General features: G+C 35.6%; 1 protein-coding gene across 7 annotated transcripts in view; it reads right to left on the reverse strand.

Moving 5' to 3' along the window:
- Nucleotides 1–3,357: 3,357 nt before the first annotated feature.
- Nucleotides 3,358–19,929, reverse strand: part of LOC138314252 (ras-associated and pleckstrin homology domains-containing protein 1-like) — a 122,739-nt gene continuing 106,167 nt past the window's right edge. For all 7 annotated transcript variants that reach the window (XM_069254490.1, XM_069254492.1, XM_069254489.1 and 4 more), the window contains 6 exons: nucleotides 18,340–18,461; nucleotides 17,891–17,965; nucleotides 17,173–17,316; nucleotides 15,034–15,144; nucleotides 12,627–12,728; nucleotides 3,358–11,617 (listed from right to left, as the gene is read on the reverse strand). In XM_069254490.1, the coding sequence (XP_069110591.1) occupies nucleotides 8,768–11,617; nucleotides 12,627–12,728; nucleotides 15,034–15,144; nucleotides 17,173–17,316; nucleotides 17,891–17,965; nucleotides 18,340–18,461 (3,404 nt within the window). In that variant the 3' untranslated portion in view covers nucleotides 3,358–8,767. The remainder of the gene's footprint in view (nucleotides 11,618–12,626; nucleotides 12,729–15,033; nucleotides 15,145–17,172; nucleotides 17,317–17,890; nucleotides 17,966–18,339; nucleotides 18,462–19,929) is intronic.

The raw sequence follows: 19,929 nt of genomic DNA on the forward strand, positions 1-19,929 counted from the left end.
CTCAGCGCTAAGGGGTCGGACCAGGCTCATTTATATAAAATATGATTGTCCTTCCCCAATGATGTTTCACACCAAATATGGATGTAATCCGCTCAAGGGTTAAGGAGGAGTAGGCTTTTGTATAAATAGTCTTACGCACGACGCACGGCGCACGGCGGACGGCGGACGGCGCACGGCGCACGGAGCACGACGACACAAGTTCACTAAATAATGACGTCATAATGGATGCCTATATATATATCCACAAGGGAGGTAACTCTGCAATATGCAAAGACAGAATAAAACTTTATTTGTTTTATATTAGACTGTTTTCAGTTGAATCCTCATTTTTACTTAAGATCTGACTAACCAGCTCAGACAATCACCTTCTAAATCAAATTTATGAATTTGTTTTTTTAATTAACTATAGAAAAGTCACTTTAATTTTTTTATTAAATCTGGTAAATGTTGTGGAACCATTAATTCATCAGGACTGCAGTAAATTGGGATGTTTTAGTGTGAGGAAATTTTGACTTTGTTGTATCGAAATTAGGTGGTTAAATTTTGGTATGTTTAAATTTGGCGTTTCCATATGTTCTTTCAAGTTTTGACCCATAACTTTGATCAGAAGAAAAAAATACAATTTTGAAGTTGTATTTGTGCTTCATAACGCAATGACCCTTTTGTCTATATGCATATAGATCAACAGATGTGATTGAAGTCATATCATCTTGAAACTAACACAACCCTTTAGAATATTGACTTCAATAGAAAATTAGAAGTGCTTAATATTCACATACCTACATGTATAAATACATTTTTTCACAAAAGAAAGAAGAGATCGTACAGATAACCATATTTTCTGGTTGACAGAGCATACCATTTATGTTTACGTAATATGATAAGATACTTATCCATGCAGGCGTACATGATCATATTAGTAACTAACCTCATATAGTTATTGATACATGAAGTCAAATTTTTGTGTGTTAAATTTTTTGTCCTTTCATATCAAAGGACAACTAAGCCAAAATATGACCACATCACAAATATCCCAATTTACGGTATTCATGTAGCTTTTAAACATATTTATTGTTGTGCATATTTTTCAAATTATGAAATTACGATTGAATTATTTTATTAATTACAGAACCTGTAATTTGTTATCTAGTGAGGGACATACTGTAACAATACTTCTAAGTGTAATATGATTGCCTGGTATAATAAAATGATAGGACAAAAGCATGATGAAGTCAGGAACGGGAGATAGTAGCAAATTAAAAAGCAAATTTCTTATCTTAACTTTTAATCATGAAACGTTTTTAAGCATGTGATTATGTATAATCTTAAGATTGCTATTGTTTCTGAAATACAAAATCTAATATGAACACTCACTTGTGACTAAACTATATTAAAGTATTATCATTTATAAGCAATATGTTGGATATATGACTTTCAAATGCCAACATAAAAAAGTTTCAAACAATTATGAGTGGTGCATGCTCTTTGAAATATCCATACCCTTGAATACAGAGTATTTGATGGTCGGTAGTAACATATACATACATGTTACATATCGTATAGCCAGTTATTTTCATGGACCAAAATTTTCACAATTTGATCTAAAAAGGAGAATATCATATGTTAGTGATTTTAAATTTTCACGATATGGATTGAATTAAAGAAAGATATCATTCAACCATTTTTCAATATTTCACAGATTCAATTTTTTGTGATCCTAGTAATGTCCCGCAAAATCGCGAAAATTTCATCTCACAAAAATAACCGGCAATTTAGTGCTAGCTGCTGGACAGTTAACACAATGCAATCTCTTTGTAATGAGTTCTTTTTTTCCACTGAGCTGTTTATAATGCACAGGGGAGATAACTCTAAAGCCAGGAGCAGATAACTCTAGAGAAAAGTTTGTTTTTATTCTCCTTTCTATTTTCTTATTGTTATGTGCAAAACTAATCCTGTGCAATATTTTGTTGTGTAAAGCAAACAGTGCAATTGTACTTTACATGTACATCTAAATCCATTTTAAATACTGTAGTTGTAAAACTTTATTTATTTAACTTTAAATGCTTTTTATATATAAAAATAAATTGATATCTGTGATAACTTGAAGAATGTGTTTGTTTGTTTCATTATCAAATATATTAGCATTTAAAACATATCTTACAGGAAAACTATTTAAGTATAAGTCAGCAGTCGTCCATTGGAAAGCTTGGCAATGCTATATAGTCAAAATTGCCTCTTAACTAGAAAAACATTGCCTGGTGTGCTTGATACAGTGCTCAAGATCAATTTTTGGAAGGGTTAATTGGGGTAATTGCACCTGTACTTGCACTTTTGAAAAGGGAGGGTAAAACTCCATACAAACAAAACTTTTAACAGATATAATGGTTAACAGTAAAAAATATTTAAGGACTTTTGAAAAAGACCTTTTTGTCATTTATGATTGAAATCAAATTTAGTTCAATCGATATGAATATCAAATGTTCTGTGCTACAACTTTGGAACAATAGCTAACTGATCATTTACCATCACTAATGATTTGAAGTAATAATTCATTAAATTGAGATATGTCTGAATCAGAACAGAACACGGTCCAGAGTCGAATTAAAAAATATGGATTTCAGGTAATTCCCACAATACCTCTGCCTCAAGTCTGATCAAATTTCATGTTCATTTCATGCATAATACAATTTTTGAATGAGGAATCAAATATCATTTTAAAACAAAATTGAGATTTTTCAAGGCTGTTTAGTGAATCTCAAGGACTTTTCGAGGCCAAACTCTTAATTTACGGACTTTCAATTTAAGGCCAACACATAAATTCAAGGATTTTCAAGGCCTGTACCCACCATGTATCATATAATATGTTTGAAAAAGTTGTATGATTACAGTGTTAAGTAATAAATGATTTTACTAAATTTCTTCTGATTTTGTTTCTGGATGCATATGGAAGCGCTCATAATTGGGTGGGGTATTTTGTAGGGGTAATTTGTACACGTTCATACAATTTTTAGAGGAAATTGACAGATTTTCAATGGGTATTTTACCCGTGTACCCATCTGAACTAACTGGAGCACTATTGATGTATCTCTATCGACCACTGAGGATGTACATTGTAGATAGATCTATACATGCAAAGGGAATTAACTCTGATATATGAAAATAGATTCCAGACAATTGCCTATCTGAAGTCCTAGATGGGACAATGCTAGTGGTATATATCTACAAAGTTACAAGTTGTTTATTGTTTCAATATGTTTACTCATTTGTAACAGAGTACAGTATAATGGCTAAGACCTTTATATATACGTTGTACATGTATACATACTTTTTTTTTCAAAAGACAACCATAAACCAACATTCATTTTTAAATTCATAATTTATTCAACTTTCTTTTATACTGGAGACAAATTTTCTAGGGTTTCTAAACACTTACACGTTATTGTCATTGTCAGTTCGAGCAAGTTTTAAAAACTTTTCTCCCCGACAACCCTACAGGTTAATGGAACGAGCTATAGAGGAATCCATTTTCCCATCATGGGGTTGGCAGGTGTTGAGTACGCAGTTTTTGAGATGTAATATGTCGACAATGACGTTCTCACTCATCCCCACATGTTCCAACATATACAAAGAATTCGCCTGTAAAGCTATGGATAATCATTATATAAAAATGATAGATTTTTTTCTTTTCTTCTAACAATGTATATATTTTTTCGTATATAACTTGATTTGATCTCTATCATGTACGTATATAATGAGACATATATGAGCAGATTGGTTTCTCCCTGTGCTAACTAATTAGCACATACACAACTGGCAAGACCCAGTGAGAGTCATTACCATATAACCAGTCATTTTTGCAGAGAGGATAATATTTTTGCCATTTTGATGGACATAATTGTAATAGAGAAAATATAATAACGAAATCATAAGTGATGAGCAAAAATATATACATATATACTCCTGCTTTGTGTGGAAATTTTAAATCATTAGAATTTAATTTTCTGGCTTTAAGTCAAAATCGTAATATTTTCAACCTGCAAACATACCTGGCTATACAATGTATATGGTGACAGGCCGAGCTAGCTGATTGGTTAATACAGGGGAAAGTGACCATGATCTGTCTGATATGTCAATTATAAATATGGGACTTGCGCAAGAAAAAGAAACTCTTTCAAGTTAATACATAGACAGCTACAGGAAATATACACAAAATGCAACCGATTATGCATGAAACTCTTCCAAAAAGAGGTACAAAAAGAAGCAAGTTAAACTTGTCGGGGTAAATGTAGTACCACTATATTTAGAAGCTTAAGTCAAACAGAATTTCACAAATACACGTACATTCCAATAATATATTAAACACCAATTGACTAGCAAGTTTCGTATCATCGAAACCTTGTAAAATAAACAATTAAAACATCTGATACCAATGGGGTAAAATTGGTTAAAACACGTACAAACAGGAAATAGGTGGACACATTTTCACACTAAAGGGGGACAACTCTTCAGAAGTTACCATGCCAACAAGGGTAGAATTAAAAGGAGAATCAAAGATGAAAAGCTCTGATGTGGGATTATGCTCTCATACACATACAATCTAAACAAGTCAGCTTCATTTTATTACAGCAATACATCCTACTAAATATAACTCAAAATCTGTATCTCAGAATTATAAAATTAAAATCTATAAATTTTTGCATTGATAAAATTGTGGCTGATAACTAATTATAAGCTGGTATCAAAAGTCCTGATGTGAATAAAACTAAGTAAAAATCATGTTAAAACAGCATTTATGATTTTGTATTTGCTTTAACATTCTGAAAAATACTTTTTTTCGAACATGATTGTAAATTACCAGTATGCCAACGATGAGAAATGAAATTTTGACACATGTAAAATGTTAACTGGCATATCATAAATGTAGCATCTGGATCTGCTAAACACTACCTGCATTTTTTCAAACAATTACGACTTACATATACCATATTCTTGGTAAAATATGGTAACACACATACAGCATCTAATGGTTTCTCTCTACAAAACAAATAATCACAATCTTACCATGTAAACAAGTCATTATATCAGAGACAGAAATATCTTTGTAATATGAACTTTAACCAGCAGTATATTTTCTTAAAATTGCTTTCGCCAGTCAAATTGCCTTTTAATACTTTGTTCATACAATTTGGAAGGGCAAAATTGTCAAAGTTATCTTTCTCAACACTATTGGTAAATTATGTCAAAATACCTTGCATGAAATGCTGATTTAAAGAATAATATCAGATTAATTGACCGTAAAAAATACTTTAATTTCCCATGTTGCTTTATTCCCCCTAAAAGATTGTTAAATAAAAGAACATTTATCATAAATGTTTCATACTGATTATGTATAGGCAGACAACCAGAAAGTTTGCATCATGGTTTCAAGCGATAAATTGTCTAATCTTTGAAAACACCAACTTATAAAAAAATAGACTTGTAATTCTGCTCCATTACGTTCAATACTCTACCATACATTCCAATACATGATCCAACAACTCCACATTCAGGGTCATGATCACCTCAGCATGACCCTTGACCTAAAATCAGAACATCTCATGTAGTAGTAGTCGTTAAAACATTCGAGAGATGCAATCACACCAAAAGTTTCATAAGTGGCATACACATTGGCTAACTATATATAGGGGTCAGGCTAAGGTGACCCACAACAGGGAGTTTTTACCTGTAAATCTTGTATTGGAGCGTATCACAGAGCATCAAAGTGGAGCAGAATTACAAGTTAAATTTTAATAAGATTGGGAAAGTGCATAAAACTAGCTTGTCAGACAATTGGGATTATTGATACTCCAAGTACTCTAACAAAATTGAATTATTAGGAAATTATTAAATGTATTGTACTTTTGAAATTGCGTGATGGCATCAATTTTTGTGAAACTGAATTATTCATATAGAAGATTACGCTGTATTTGATGTACTGTATTAGACCCTATAAGTGCCCCTCCTCTTTTTAGGCCTAATTTCAATTGTCGGGCATAAGACCAAAACTATCAAAACTGTATAGATTTGCAATAATTTCGTCTTATTAAGCACCATCTCATTTTTTTCAATTTTTTAAACGCCCTGGGCGCTTATTAGGTCAAATATGGTATATAACTTTTGGTGAGAATCAACTTTGGCTTTTATGTTGTATGAATTCTAGGTATGATTTAGACCATTGTTTTCCCCCATAGAATTTTCTTTGAATTTTTGATTGACTAATGTTAAAGAATTACCTCGGTGTAAAAAACAATGATGATAAAAGAGTTGTTCGATGGAATCATATATCTTTTAGTATCAAAAAGTATAAATAGAAAAAAGTATAAATAGCTGATTCAATAAGAATGTTTTTGAAAAGAAACATTTTAAAATACTTAATGATTTTAGATTAATACCAACACATATGGCACATACTTATATAAAATTGAAAAGTAAAAACCTTGACTCCCTGAAACTTATATCCATAGTTTATTTTTTGTTCAGTTGTTTTTACAAAAAAAAATTTAAAAAAATACACACTGGTAAATCTGGTTTATGACTCAAGTCTATGAATACGAAAGTAAAATAGCTAGATTATCAATTCGGAGTGTGAGATGTGTCCTTTAATTTGGGGTCAAATAATCAACTGCAATAAAGCTTGATCAGAGACAATAAACTTTTACATACAGAGCCAGATAGATGAATTCATTAACCAGCTGCAATTTAAAATTCATTTGGAGGAATAGAAGTTCTTCAATTTGTAAGTAGAATGATACAAGTTTGTTCGTTTTGAAATTGGTCAGTATATACACATAATATGCCTTGGCAAACAGCATATTTTTAAAAATAATATCAAAATCTGCATAATATAGGGTAATTATTAATACATTGTATATCACTTTTCATACAAATTGGTTGAAACGCAAACAACTTTCAAAACATGATTTTTCAAACATGGTTATGGCAATACAATGAACTCAATCAATGTAATGCAAATGGAAACTTACAAAGCTGTCGTTCATTATAGACAAAATAAGTGGCACGTCTATATCCTACATGTTTCTCCCTATTACAAGTTTTTTGAGAGATTTGGCATCGAATTACCTCCCTTGACCCATAACAAAACTCTCTAACAGGATTCGTCACATATTTTCAAAAAAAATTATCATCTTCAAGTATGTTCTGTCATTTAATCAATTACTTTTAGTATCTTAATTGAAAGAGTCAGCTCTTAATTTTGGAAACATTTTCAAATTTATTTAAATTTTATTTTACAAATTCACTTTGTTAGTGGTATAATTATTTTTAATTTGCACTCAAACTCTCATTTAGGTTAAGATAACATGCAGGATAATTGTACAAAAACGCACCACTCAAAATATTAGCACTATAATTTTACATCAACATTTTCATCACATAAAATTTAAAAAAAATTATTGAATATTGCAGGGCAAATGAGCACACTTCTCTTTATATTATAATTAGCACACACAGTTTCACAACACTTGCTAGAAATACATGGAGTGTCCCTCACTGTATATATATATATTCAACACTGATGGCATTTATCATAACTGACACTGCATCTTAAATAACGACAATAATCACAACAATTATAATTAAAGAAGTTGTATATCTTCCTAAGTGAGTAACATGAGAGTTAAATATATTCGTAGATAAAATCTTATTTTGATTGAGGTGTTCAAGTTTTTCACTATTTTTTGTATAAATATATAACAGGAAAGTGGCGATCCTTGAGACATCTTCAGGCTGAATTTTTTATCTAATCTGAATTATAAACTACAGCATTCATGAACATTTCAGTATGGGTCAAATCTATGCATGGAAAAAAGTTGTATAATTAGAGAACCTGGCTAAACTGGCCAATAATGCTGAAGCAGGTTGTATACTGTTTATAGACAAGTTGATCCATCGATATTAAGGGCAAGATACCAAAACAAAAACAAATCCCAGATTTTTCAGTACTCATAAGAATAATTAGTGTTTGGATCCTGTTTCTTATATAGACACCTGTCGGTCAGCTTTAACTTAACACCAAACAACGTGAATGTTTGGATCCAGATGAAGGACAATCCATGGAATTCTACCATTTATAAATATAAATGCAATTTACATAAAATGCTTGCAGTTTGATGATGCATTCCAGATGCAAAATGAACAATGAGTAATATATGATGAAGTAATTTCAATCCCCTTTCGACTATAACACAATAAAATGTAATCCTCAGGAGCACTATCGGCGCTCCTCGAGAAATAGCACACGTTTGTATCTCACAGCACAAGTTGATATCTCATTAACCTCCTATCAGATGCAATAACACTTCAAAAAATAACTTTACACAATTCCATTTATCTCCCTTGGAAATACCTGACTCATCTTTGTGCGTAGAATTAATGCTATTTTTATAGATATTTCGAAATATAATGGTGCATCAACTCCGTTTACAATTTAAAAAGTCTACATCAAAATGTTCTAAATTTCTTCCCAAATTGCTATAAGCTACTACTATTTTTTTTCAGAGATGAATTTGATATCTAGATCTTGGAATGTTGGTAAACCACTGAAGTTACCTAAGATTTCTGTTACAAAGAGGATTAATTTAATGCAGGTACGGTAGATTAGATTGTCAGTTTGATTTTTTTATGAAGTGCATTTGGCATCTTGAAATAGGTAAATATCTTGATTGAACATAATAAACGAGTTAAAAATAATTGATTAGCACTTTTCATATCATTGCACTGATAATTGCGTATCCTTGTTACGCTTGGGTGGCGGAGGGGGTGGTTTCCCCTTTTTACCTACGGATCCCTCCTTTGGGTTGTCTAACCCAGCTAAGAGTTCTGGAGGGGGTGGGGGTAGGTCATTTATATCCATCATTCCATCACATTCCTCAAACGTTTCGTAAATAGGATCAATATGAGTCGTCACTGCCGAACTATCACTTTGGCCTGGAAGTTCACTAGATAAACGCGTTGTTTCACTCCGTTTCGGGGGCGGAGGTGGATACATTTTTTTATTGTCGATGGTTCCCCCTTTATTGGAGTTGACAGAGTTTGGCCTAGGGGGCACTGCTGGTCCATTCGAAGGATGGTGGTGTCCCCCCTGGGGCTGCCCCTGGTGATGGGGCTCCCCATGTGGGAATCCTTGGTGTGCATGACCTTGTCCATGTGAATACAAAGGCTCCCCATGGGGGTGACCTTGATGATTTGGGCCCCCATGAGGACCTCCATGATAACTAGCACCGTTAGAAGATGTTTTTGATTGGCTTTGATCTGTAGGTTTCGGCAGCGTTGCTGGTGGAATTTTCCCGTTGGATCCTCGATTTTGGTGAGGTCTCTTAGACAGTTCTGCTATAAATGGAAGTGGTTGTTGCTGTGCATATATTCCTTCCTCCTGTGATGGTGACAATGGAGTGGAGTGCTCCGAGTGGGATGATTGGATCCGTACTCCGGCAGAACTGTGGGGGCGGGGCATCGCCATGGAGACAGGTGGAGGGGGTGGGGGGACATTACACGAGTGGGTGGATCTGGCCTGTGGACCAGGGCGTACACGTATTTGGTCGTACATCGTATTATCCTGCTGGGACGCTGTGGAGTAGGGCACCTGTTGTCCACCTGGATGTGGTCCACCCTGATGGGGACCCTGGTGACTACTTTGATATGACCCCTGGTGTCCTCCATATACATGTTGAGGTATCTGAGGGGAGGAGGACGACTCCGGGAGGGAGGTTCTTACCCCACCGCCACCCATCATAGGGTCAGATGTCGACATGACCTGGGTGTGTTTGGGATTCTTGACAGTTGGTGAGGACACCGAGTGGTTGATGACAATCGGCGGAGTGGGAGGTGCCACCGGAATGGCGGCTTTACTTGGTGAGGCTCCAACTGTCTCGGATCCGGACTTCGATGATCGACGAATATGCCCCATACCAGAAGCAGACTGACCCCCGACATACTGGTTTTGTAGGAGAGGCATGGGAGGGGGCATGGGTACCATCCCCTTTGGAGTGGAAGGGGACGACATGCTGGAGGGGGTAGGAGAACCAGAACCCATATGAGTAGATGGGCTATCTGCAAGATTACTTTGGGCCATGGATATATGTGTCTGAAGCATGGAAGTGGGTGGAGGGGGCAAAGGTGGCTGTGACAGGGGTAAGGGGGATGGGGGTTTGGTCATGTGTCCAGGTGGAGGCATTGGAGGGGGCGGGCTTTTATTTGCAGAAACAGGAGGAGAGGGCATGGGGGCTGGGGATGGGGGTTGGGGGAAGTGCTGTGAGGGGTAATTTGAATGTTGTGGATAATTCTGATGTGGTGGTTGGGGAGGGGCAGGACGGGATTTCACTGGGGGCGACATCAATGGCTGCGGCATCCTTATATTAGATGGGGCTGGTGGCACAGGTGGAGCCCTGCCCTGGGACTTTCCATAGTAAGGAAGGGGTGGAGGAGACATCATCTCATCCCGACTGTACGGGGGATGAGGCGGGGGAGACATCATGTCCCTGTAGGGGGGCGGAGAAGACACCATCTCTCGCTGTGGGGGTGGGGATGTTGGCATCATAAGTTTGAGGGGTGGGGCCTGACTTGAGGATGAAGGGGAGGGTGGAATCACGGGATGACAAGTTGGATAGGGCTGGGTGGGGCATTTAAGTGGAGGTGGGGAGGGGGGAACCTTATTGAGAGCGTGAAGGTTTTGTGGAGATGTGTTCTTTGACGATGGATTTGAGGGTATTGTTGTGTAATCCAGGGACTGAGACAGCGACTTCGAGTCTCGACTATCTCGACTCTCACGACTATCTCGGCTACCGTCCGAACCTTTTCTTTCATGTCGCCTTATGCGATCCTCGTGTAATGCTGGAGCAGATTTTCTCCGCTCTTTGTCCTGCGTTTGTACCGGACTTGTTATTGAGGGCTTGCGTTCGTGGCCCATAGAATCACAGGACGACACACTACTGCCCTCCATGGCCGTTTGATACATTTCAGAAATCTGCTTTGTGGTGCCTGTTGTAACAGGAAGTTTAGCGCGCATCTTACTCCTGGATGATGTCATGGTGTGTCTGTTTTCTCCACTAGAATTGGAATCCTCACTGGAGTCCGTCGATGCACTGGTGATTGAATCACGATGTCTTACATGAACCAACTCTTCCCCAGAGTCTGCGTTTATTACACTATGGGTATTGCTGAAGGAGACACGTTTAACAGGCTGTTTGGGCATACCGCCCATTTCCATAGAATGCTGTCCTGTTAATGAAGATTTCCTCTCATGATGATGATGGTGATGGTGATGATGCGATGAAGACGATGAGGATGATGTCACTTCTAACGAGACTACATCATCTTCTACGATTGTGCTATCACTTCCTGAACTATTTCGCACTAAATTAGTATTTTTCACAGCAACTATAGAATGTCGTGATCCAGGCTCTGGCATAGAAATACGACTGTCATTTAAATTTCCCTCTGTGTTTAAATTAAGAATGGTTTCCCCAGAATCGTCGGATATGCTGCTCCGAAGGTCACGAGTATCCCAGGATGCCACTTCCCTTTGAAGACGTTCATAGTTGGCCAAGAGTTGCTTCCCATACTGAAACAGATAAGTTAAGCGCTTAATTTTACTGTAGCGTATGGAGATAACTAATGGTTTAACAGACATAATTATCTGACATAATATCATGCCTTTTTTTGTTTTAAATACAATTTAATTTCGGGAATTTTCAATTTGTTATTTCTTTTAATTTAAATTGCTCTGGTTCTACTTAACATGTATAAGTACTTGATTTTACAGGTAAGTTTGCCCTATTCCACTAGTCCTTAGCATCAGAGTTGACCTCCGAGTCTAGGGTCAAGGACAAGAAAACGAACAATAGTAAACTTCATATTATCTAAAGAGTATTTAGTCTAGAGAAAATTATTGACACATATTTGACCGTTGACCATAATGTCAAGGTCACAGTGACCTTATGCAATGACAATGCACTGCACATCCTCTGTAAGTGATGCAAGTTCCACATCTTTGATATATTTTAGAGAGTTTATATGACATGAACAGTAAATTGTAAGAACCTTTGCAAATGACAAATTTCCCCTTCATTTGAAAAGACCATAATATATCATCAAAATGTGTATGAATCTGTAATCCAATTATAAGTCCCATTGACTTCCAAGTTAACAAAGCTTCAGTGTATACTTAATAGCTTAAAGGTCACGAGATTGACACAAAATAACTTGACCCAGATACACACATGTTTGTGATTGTAAAAATCTCTACACAATTTCCTTAAAACAGACTATAGCTCATTAAATACTTAACTTAAATTAAACTAAAAACCACCATACCATACTTGTAAGGGCACACAACTATACATCTAACATACAGTGCTCTGGATATGAAACCACTGTCTAGATTTTATACAGAGAAGATAGCAGCAACGCAACAAATGTAATTTGTACATCTGATCATTCAAATTATATCTAAAAAGTCTACAAAATTTCTTGAAATTATTTTACGATATATAATTGATTACATTGAGTACATCACTACGGTGACATTTATATAAGCCTTACAATCCAGACCAATGGTCAGACGTGCTCACCTTGGCTATACGAATTCCCATCACCCACTGGTCCAGAGCAGCTTTATTCTCCGTACAGAAGTAGCGGATATATTTTGACGTCTTCTTCTGAATCTGAGGATGCTGCACAGATAGAGAAAAGCACAATATCAATTTTCATCTTCAAAAGCGCCTTTTTTGTTAGTGATAAGCGAGATAGTTACAAGATCCCAACTGTACCCTGTAGGGGCATGGTCTCTCCTATCAGACATCTGATAAGGGATAATTGTTTATAATGAGACTGCCTGCCTACCCTATTTAGAAAATGTGGTTTGTCCCATGATGTACGCATAAGTGAAAGCTTAGAGACAGTTAAACTTGTGTTCCAACTGAAGGTCAAGGCCAGTCAAATGTCACGACACTTTTTAAAATTCATCTCAGATTTGCTGTTGGAAAATCACAGCACATGATCTCCCAGGAAAACTGGACACTTCAGAAAGTTCATCTTTAAGTGGACGTGCTACAGTACATCTGTGTCCCTCTGTGTTATTATATAGGCAGGGGTGATGTGTCTACCGGGGGACTTAGCAGCCAAAACACTGCTACACTTTATAATGGATCTCACAGTATGAAACACAAGAGCACACATACAAAATCTGGCTAAAATTAAACTTGTGATTACGATAAGCCGGGACTGAAGGATGTGAACTTGCTTTCTCATAATGATTAAGTCACGGACCAAAAACAAAGTAAAACGTGTATTATTTCTTGGGTGATTTCATCGATACTTATGTTGTTAAGGTTTTTGTTACATTTATCAGGTTACACCCACCCCACCTAAATGAACCCTCCCTAAAAAATGTCACTTATAATGACCTCTCCCTTAGTGCATGATTAATTTATTACTCACGTTTTGAAGGTTTCAGAATCAAGACTAGCCTTATCTTATATATCAGATCAGTGTGGAATTCATCAGAGCATATTAGTGAAGCCAGCAATTATCTTAGTACCAAAAGGTGCAAACATGAAATTATACCATGTTAACTGCATTTTAATCATCTTATCACTCATTAAAAAAAAAAAATAGCTAAAACTGTACCAAGCATTGAGGAATTTTTCTACTGGGATCTTCATTCTAGAGTAATTTATTTGATAACACTAAAGAATGCGTAAATGTTAGAATATAGCATGACCTTGCTTGATAATTTCTTCATTTTATCAGAACACAACATATATAATTGAGTTTTCAAATCTCAAAATATCATGGTACTAAATAGGACCATCTTCATCTGATTTAGAACAGTTGTCATTGAACAAAATCATCTTAACATCTGAGCGATGATTTGGATGATCTATCAAAATATCAGTCTTAATCAGAATCAATTTTTCGGAATTATATTGTCAATACTGTCTCATCTCAACCTTGAGTGGAAGTAATATCTTCATATACCATCCTAACCTTTATTAAATTGATACATATTTTTTTTATCTAAATAATAAATGGATTGCCTTTAGGATAAAATGGAGATCTCTTAACATTGTTTGAAATGATATGAAGAGATCTGAACAAAATAATGTTTTATCCGTAAATCCTAAATGTGATGATTTTATGCTCTTAACATATTTTAAGATTACTCCATGGCCTCAAATTATCCTTTAACTTAAGATCTTAACATTGAAAGAACTGTCGTCCAGGAGGCCAATGGTTTATCTAGATAAACAGACAGACAGACAGATGGACAGACAGACAGACGAACATTACACAGACATTACACAGACCAACATATAGATAGATAAACAGACAGACAGACAGACGGACAAACAGATATTGGTATAATTAACTTTAGCTACCAATATCTCCTATTGTAAAATACATCATTAGTTGAAGTTTAATTCAGACAGGACATTTAGGTGATTATGTCCAGACTGACCATTCCAATTGATGAAAATACATCTTTATTATCAATAATGGGAAAATGGGGAATATAACCAATGACAAAATTAGACAGGAAGCAAATTCACTTGTGAAAGAGGATAGGAAATCGGGGATAGATATGAAAACTAGGAAGTTTACGAAAGGGTCAAAGTCTATAAACTATGTATCATAAATATTCATTTCCTGCCCCAAATCTGAGTCAATATGTGGCTAATATCAAGCTGGACTGGTTTGTACACAACTAACTGAACTCATATATATTCCAAGGAAAATTTTATCCTAGGATATATAAACCACTTTAATAAGAATTTGTATAAAGAAATTAATATCAATTATATATAGATAAAATCCTAAATTAGCTAAATCTCTCATATTTTGTAACCCTTTGATGATTTTTTGAAGTCCCATGGGATTTACAATGGTAAACAAGCTTAACTCTCACTTGATGTTTAAAATGATGGACACCTTAACCACTTTGCTACCACCGCTACGAGTCGGTAACGGGATGCTTACCTTGAGGGCGAAACAGTGATCAGTAGGAGCATGGTATTTCTTTTTCCAGCCAAGGCCAAAGTACACATCCACAAAGTCAAACTGAACGAGACAGGTTAAGTCCTTGGACGACTGAAACAAAAATTAATAGTAAATAACAGTTATCTCCCTTTCAAAATGGCAGTTTAATTAGCTCCCCTTACAATTCATCTTGTATATCTATTTCAATTATATCCTCATGGTCATCTTCCTTTTCAGTATTTCTTATCATGTAGCATTTTGTAAAAAATATTTGAGATACACAAAGCAAATTAATATGATTAACTAAAGTATTGAGATTTCTCAGCTAACATTGTAACACTTCAGACAGAAAATGAAAACTTCCAAACAGGACAGAAAAAAACTTCCACAGTAAGTTCTGATGGCCAGCTTCACCATAAAGTTGAAATTTACCAGTGTGTAATACAAGTTTATATTCGTCAGCTCAAACAATCTGCCATGGAAACTTCAGCGTGCCATCTACCTTGATGTAATAAATGCATCAGACGTGCCACACTCAACTTCCTCACTACCAACACGATCATAAGATCTGCTTCCCCTGAAAGTTTGAATCCTTTGCAATGCATCAGAATGCAATTTGAGCTTTTTCATGACTGAGTTCACTTGGTATATAATATGTACATATATATCACATTTAAAGCAGCCATGTTGTTTTCCCATTCTGACTTGGCTACACAAAAAGTAGAGAGGTTTTTGAACAGTTGCCAATGCATTTTACATTAACTACCCATAGTTATGTAACTTAAAACAAACAGGTTAGCTGAGCAGTGAAGAGCTCCAACGTCACCGAACACTTGGTGCGAGCCTTTGATAGAATGTTGTTTAGTCTCCACCACTAGACTGAAGTAGGAATAGGAAATAGCACTATCTATAAATACTGACTATTGTTTAGGTTTAACTTAATTGTTTATTTTATACAAAGGTATTCCAAAATAGAAAGGTTACTCAATAATGTTAAATATGCAGCATGAAGCAGCTCCAATTTCTCTGTGATGAGATAGATACAGTGAGATTCATTTTTCTCTATATAAATAACATTACCATCCTCTGTCATTTTGTTATGTTAAAGTGTAATTTAGAAGCCTTTAAATTCTAAGATCAAAGAATGCTCATCTTATAGACTGATTTTGAATCACAAGAACAAAAGATCTAATTAACATCTAATGACTAATTGCCTTTAGTGAAAAAGTCAGAAAACATTCCATAGAAAGGTTTCTCATAGACTAGACCTAAGAATATCAAAAGCTCTGACGTAGTCTTGTTATCGAGGCTTCAATTTCTTGAACAGGTGAAGTGTTTTTGTGTCTTGAATGACTTATGTTTTGCTAATGGGTAAGGCATCAGTAAGAGATTGCTTCCCTTGTCTTGTAACTAATCTGTAATTCCTCGTATGTCTATAAATGTATAGTCCACAGACCAAAACATAAGGACTATTTTGTGTCTCAATGCTTTCAGAAAAAAAATACAAGCAAATCCTTAAAAATCTGAAGTTAGTGATTTTGCCCTTGAAGTTGATAGAAGACCTGACACCCTCAGAACTAACACCCACCTCATGCACCTTACTGATTTTGCCCTTTGGGTTATAGTAGAGACCAGACGCCCTCAGAACTTACACCCACCTCAATCACCTTACTGATTTTGCCCTTTGGGTTATAGTAGAGACCAGACACCCTCAGAACTAACACCCAACCTCACCTTACTGATTTTGCCCTTTGGGTTATAGTAGAGACCCGACACCCTCAGAACTAACACCCAACCTCACCTTACTGATTTTGCCCTTTGGGTTATAGTAGAGACCCCACACCCTCAGAACTAACACCCAACCTCACCTTACTGATTTTGCCCTTTGGGTTATAGTAGAGACCCGACACCCTCAGAACTTACACTCACCTCGATCACCTTACTGATTTTGCCCTTTGGGTTATAGTAGAGACCCGACACCCTCAGAACTAACACCCAACCTCACCTTACTGATTTTGCCCTTTGGGTTATAGTAGAGACCCCACACCCTCAGAACTAACACCCAACCTCACCTTACTGATTTTGCCCTTTGGGTTATAGTAGAGACCCGACACCCTCAGAACTAACACCCAACCTCACCTTACTGATTTTGCCCTTTGGGTTATAGTAGAGACCAGACGCCCTCAGAACAAAGAAGTATTTTTTCCAGGCCTTTTTCCCATCAGACTTTAAGTACATCACACCCTCAACCTCTGGCACCTGGGCACCTCCTGTGAAAAATTCCTGAAAGTCAAAAAGAGGAAACGGTTGATTATCTTCAAATTTCAAACATACATGCTTATTCTTGAATTACATGTAAGAAATTCCCCTCTGCTTTATGGCATAAATGGCCATTGAAACACCATTTTGATTAAGAATGCATTTGCCTTCTCTTTACTTTAATATGTTTAAAAAGTTATACCATTATTGTCTTTTAATTAAAGGTCAGCCCTAAACGACCCTGGTTGTTGATTGGCCTTTAATCTAAACTAAACAAACAAGCTTTAAGACTCTATAGTGAAATAAAAATGTCTGTGTCTTTGAAAAAGTTCCTAAAAAGCAGGAATTTTAGTTTGCTGGACTTTTCTTGTCCACAGAAATAGACAATGAGTTTAGGAAGAAGATAAGCTTTTAAATTACTTACTTCATACAACCATGAAGAAACCAGCCTTATATATATACTGACAAAGTTTTATCATTTTCAAGGAACATATTTGCAGACAGACTTTGCAGATTGTCTCGCATGTGAAAAAATGCTCGGGTTTTATTTAAATATACACTGACATACAAAAACATATATCATTGATATAAAACTCACATAAATAAGTCTTTGGCGTTTACTAGGATCGAGTGAGGCTCCTTTCTCTGATGAAGAACTAACAAGCAAGTATTTCTGTGAAAAAATATGTATAATATAACATACAAAATTAACAACAATCAATATCATGGTAACAGAATTGCAATTCATAATTGAACAATAAAATAAATATATAATTTTGATTTGAACAGATATGTCCTAAAAGTGTAGAGAGGATAGACCCAGGAGCTCTGAGAGGTAAAGCAACCTCTTCTTTATGGACAAACTTTAGCATACAAACCTATAATCGTATTCAAAAGTAGTCAAAACAGCATCAACAACATTGTTGGCGATGGAGATAAGAAATTCTCTATAAAATATACGTGTTTTAAGAGATAACAGAGAGACAATACATATTGCTTTTTTGAAACCTTAACAAATATGACATGAGTTACAAAAGCAGTTCTTACCTCTGGTCTACGAAATAAGTCGTATTTTTCCTGCCGTTCCTCGAACATGATTTTATTTTTACTGTCGCGGGTCCACATCACCATATTCTCCACCAACGAGTCGTGATCCTCTAATATCCGCTCTGAAATGTCGCAAGGGGAGATAATCCAATATAGAATTGTTTCTAAAAGTTAAGTATATTGGGACAAGACTATGCCGCTTTCATTCATAATGCTAATCAATGGATACCAAGCTTTACCACATTCAGACGAGATGAAAAAATTAAACCAAATAACTTGTAAAGATATTTCTATGTATGTCAAAAACATCCTAGTTCTGAGATACAATGAATGGATCGTTTCCAAATTGCAAATGATTTTTGCTTACATGGAATATTGAACTTCGTCCACACTTTGGTGTTAAGTGTTTGGTATCAAATGATTACCATGCTCTTCACTAGAACTCACATAGTTAAGTTTCTCTCCAGTCCATTAAAATTACACAAACATACAAAGTGTTACAGTAAAATATACAGTAATAAGCCTGAACCACAATAGATATGATTCAGCTGAGAAACCATTAGAACAATGCTATAAGAACTATTGCACCAGGATGCTGTAGCTAAACCAGAATCATGTGCCAACCTAAGACTGTTTTGTTGCATAACAGTGAGGATTTCCTCTCTATCAATAAAACTTTTCGTTTTTCCCGTTTCAAATTCATCCGACACAGCTGTCTTCAGCACTTTAGAAGTTAAGAGTGACTTCCTGTTTTAACTACATACCATGGCAGGAGCACTGCCAGGTTTTCAGTGACAGCTTTAACATATATCATCTGGTTTTTACATTTCAGATTTTACATTGAACAAATCCAAACAATATCGCAACATCTCTTGAAGTTGAATAAACAAGAATTAAAGTAATTCATGTTAGATCGTAACTTTATCAAAAGATTAGAATACAGCTACTTTGGAACAGTTCAGGGTAAACGTGCATCGAACCATGTTGAGATCCTCATTTTAAATCTACTTATTACATAATTAAAGCCATCTGGTGGTGTGTTTTACATGACATTCTAAAACAAGGTTGCTTTCACAAACTGGAAAAAGGTACAAGGTAATTACTACACATTTCAGATTAGTTACAGGAACTCGACTGAAACTTGAAACCCCAAATAGCCATTAGGTCTTCCTTACCAGTTAGCCTGCAGCAGGTTATTTTTGCCAATGGTGTTATTTGGAAGTATATCATATGTACTGTACACACTTAAGTTAAACTATAAACAAGTATGTTATACTTTTCCAGAAACATTCAAATTGGGCAAGCTACACAGACAACTGCTTTATATCTGTAATGATGTCAGAGGTTAAAATATAGGTCACAGTGACTATAAATATAGGTCACAGTGACTATAAATATAGGTCACACTGACTATAAAAACAGGTCACAATTAAGACACTAAATATTATTTACAGTGACTAAATATATATCATGTTTGCATGTGAATCATGACTTTATTTTTAAGTTCAAAATATACCCCTGGTAATCTTATTTAGTTTTTGTCCACATAAAAGTAGCGGCTAATACTCCGGGAAATATGGTAAGTCACAG

This window comes from Argopecten irradians, chromosome 2 (assembly GCF_041381155.1).
Source record: "Argopecten irradians isolate NY chromosome 2, Ai_NY, whole genome shotgun sequence".
In the NCBI taxonomy this organism is placed as follows: Eukaryota; Metazoa; Mollusca; class Bivalvia; order Pectinida; family Pectinidae; genus Argopecten; species Argopecten irradians.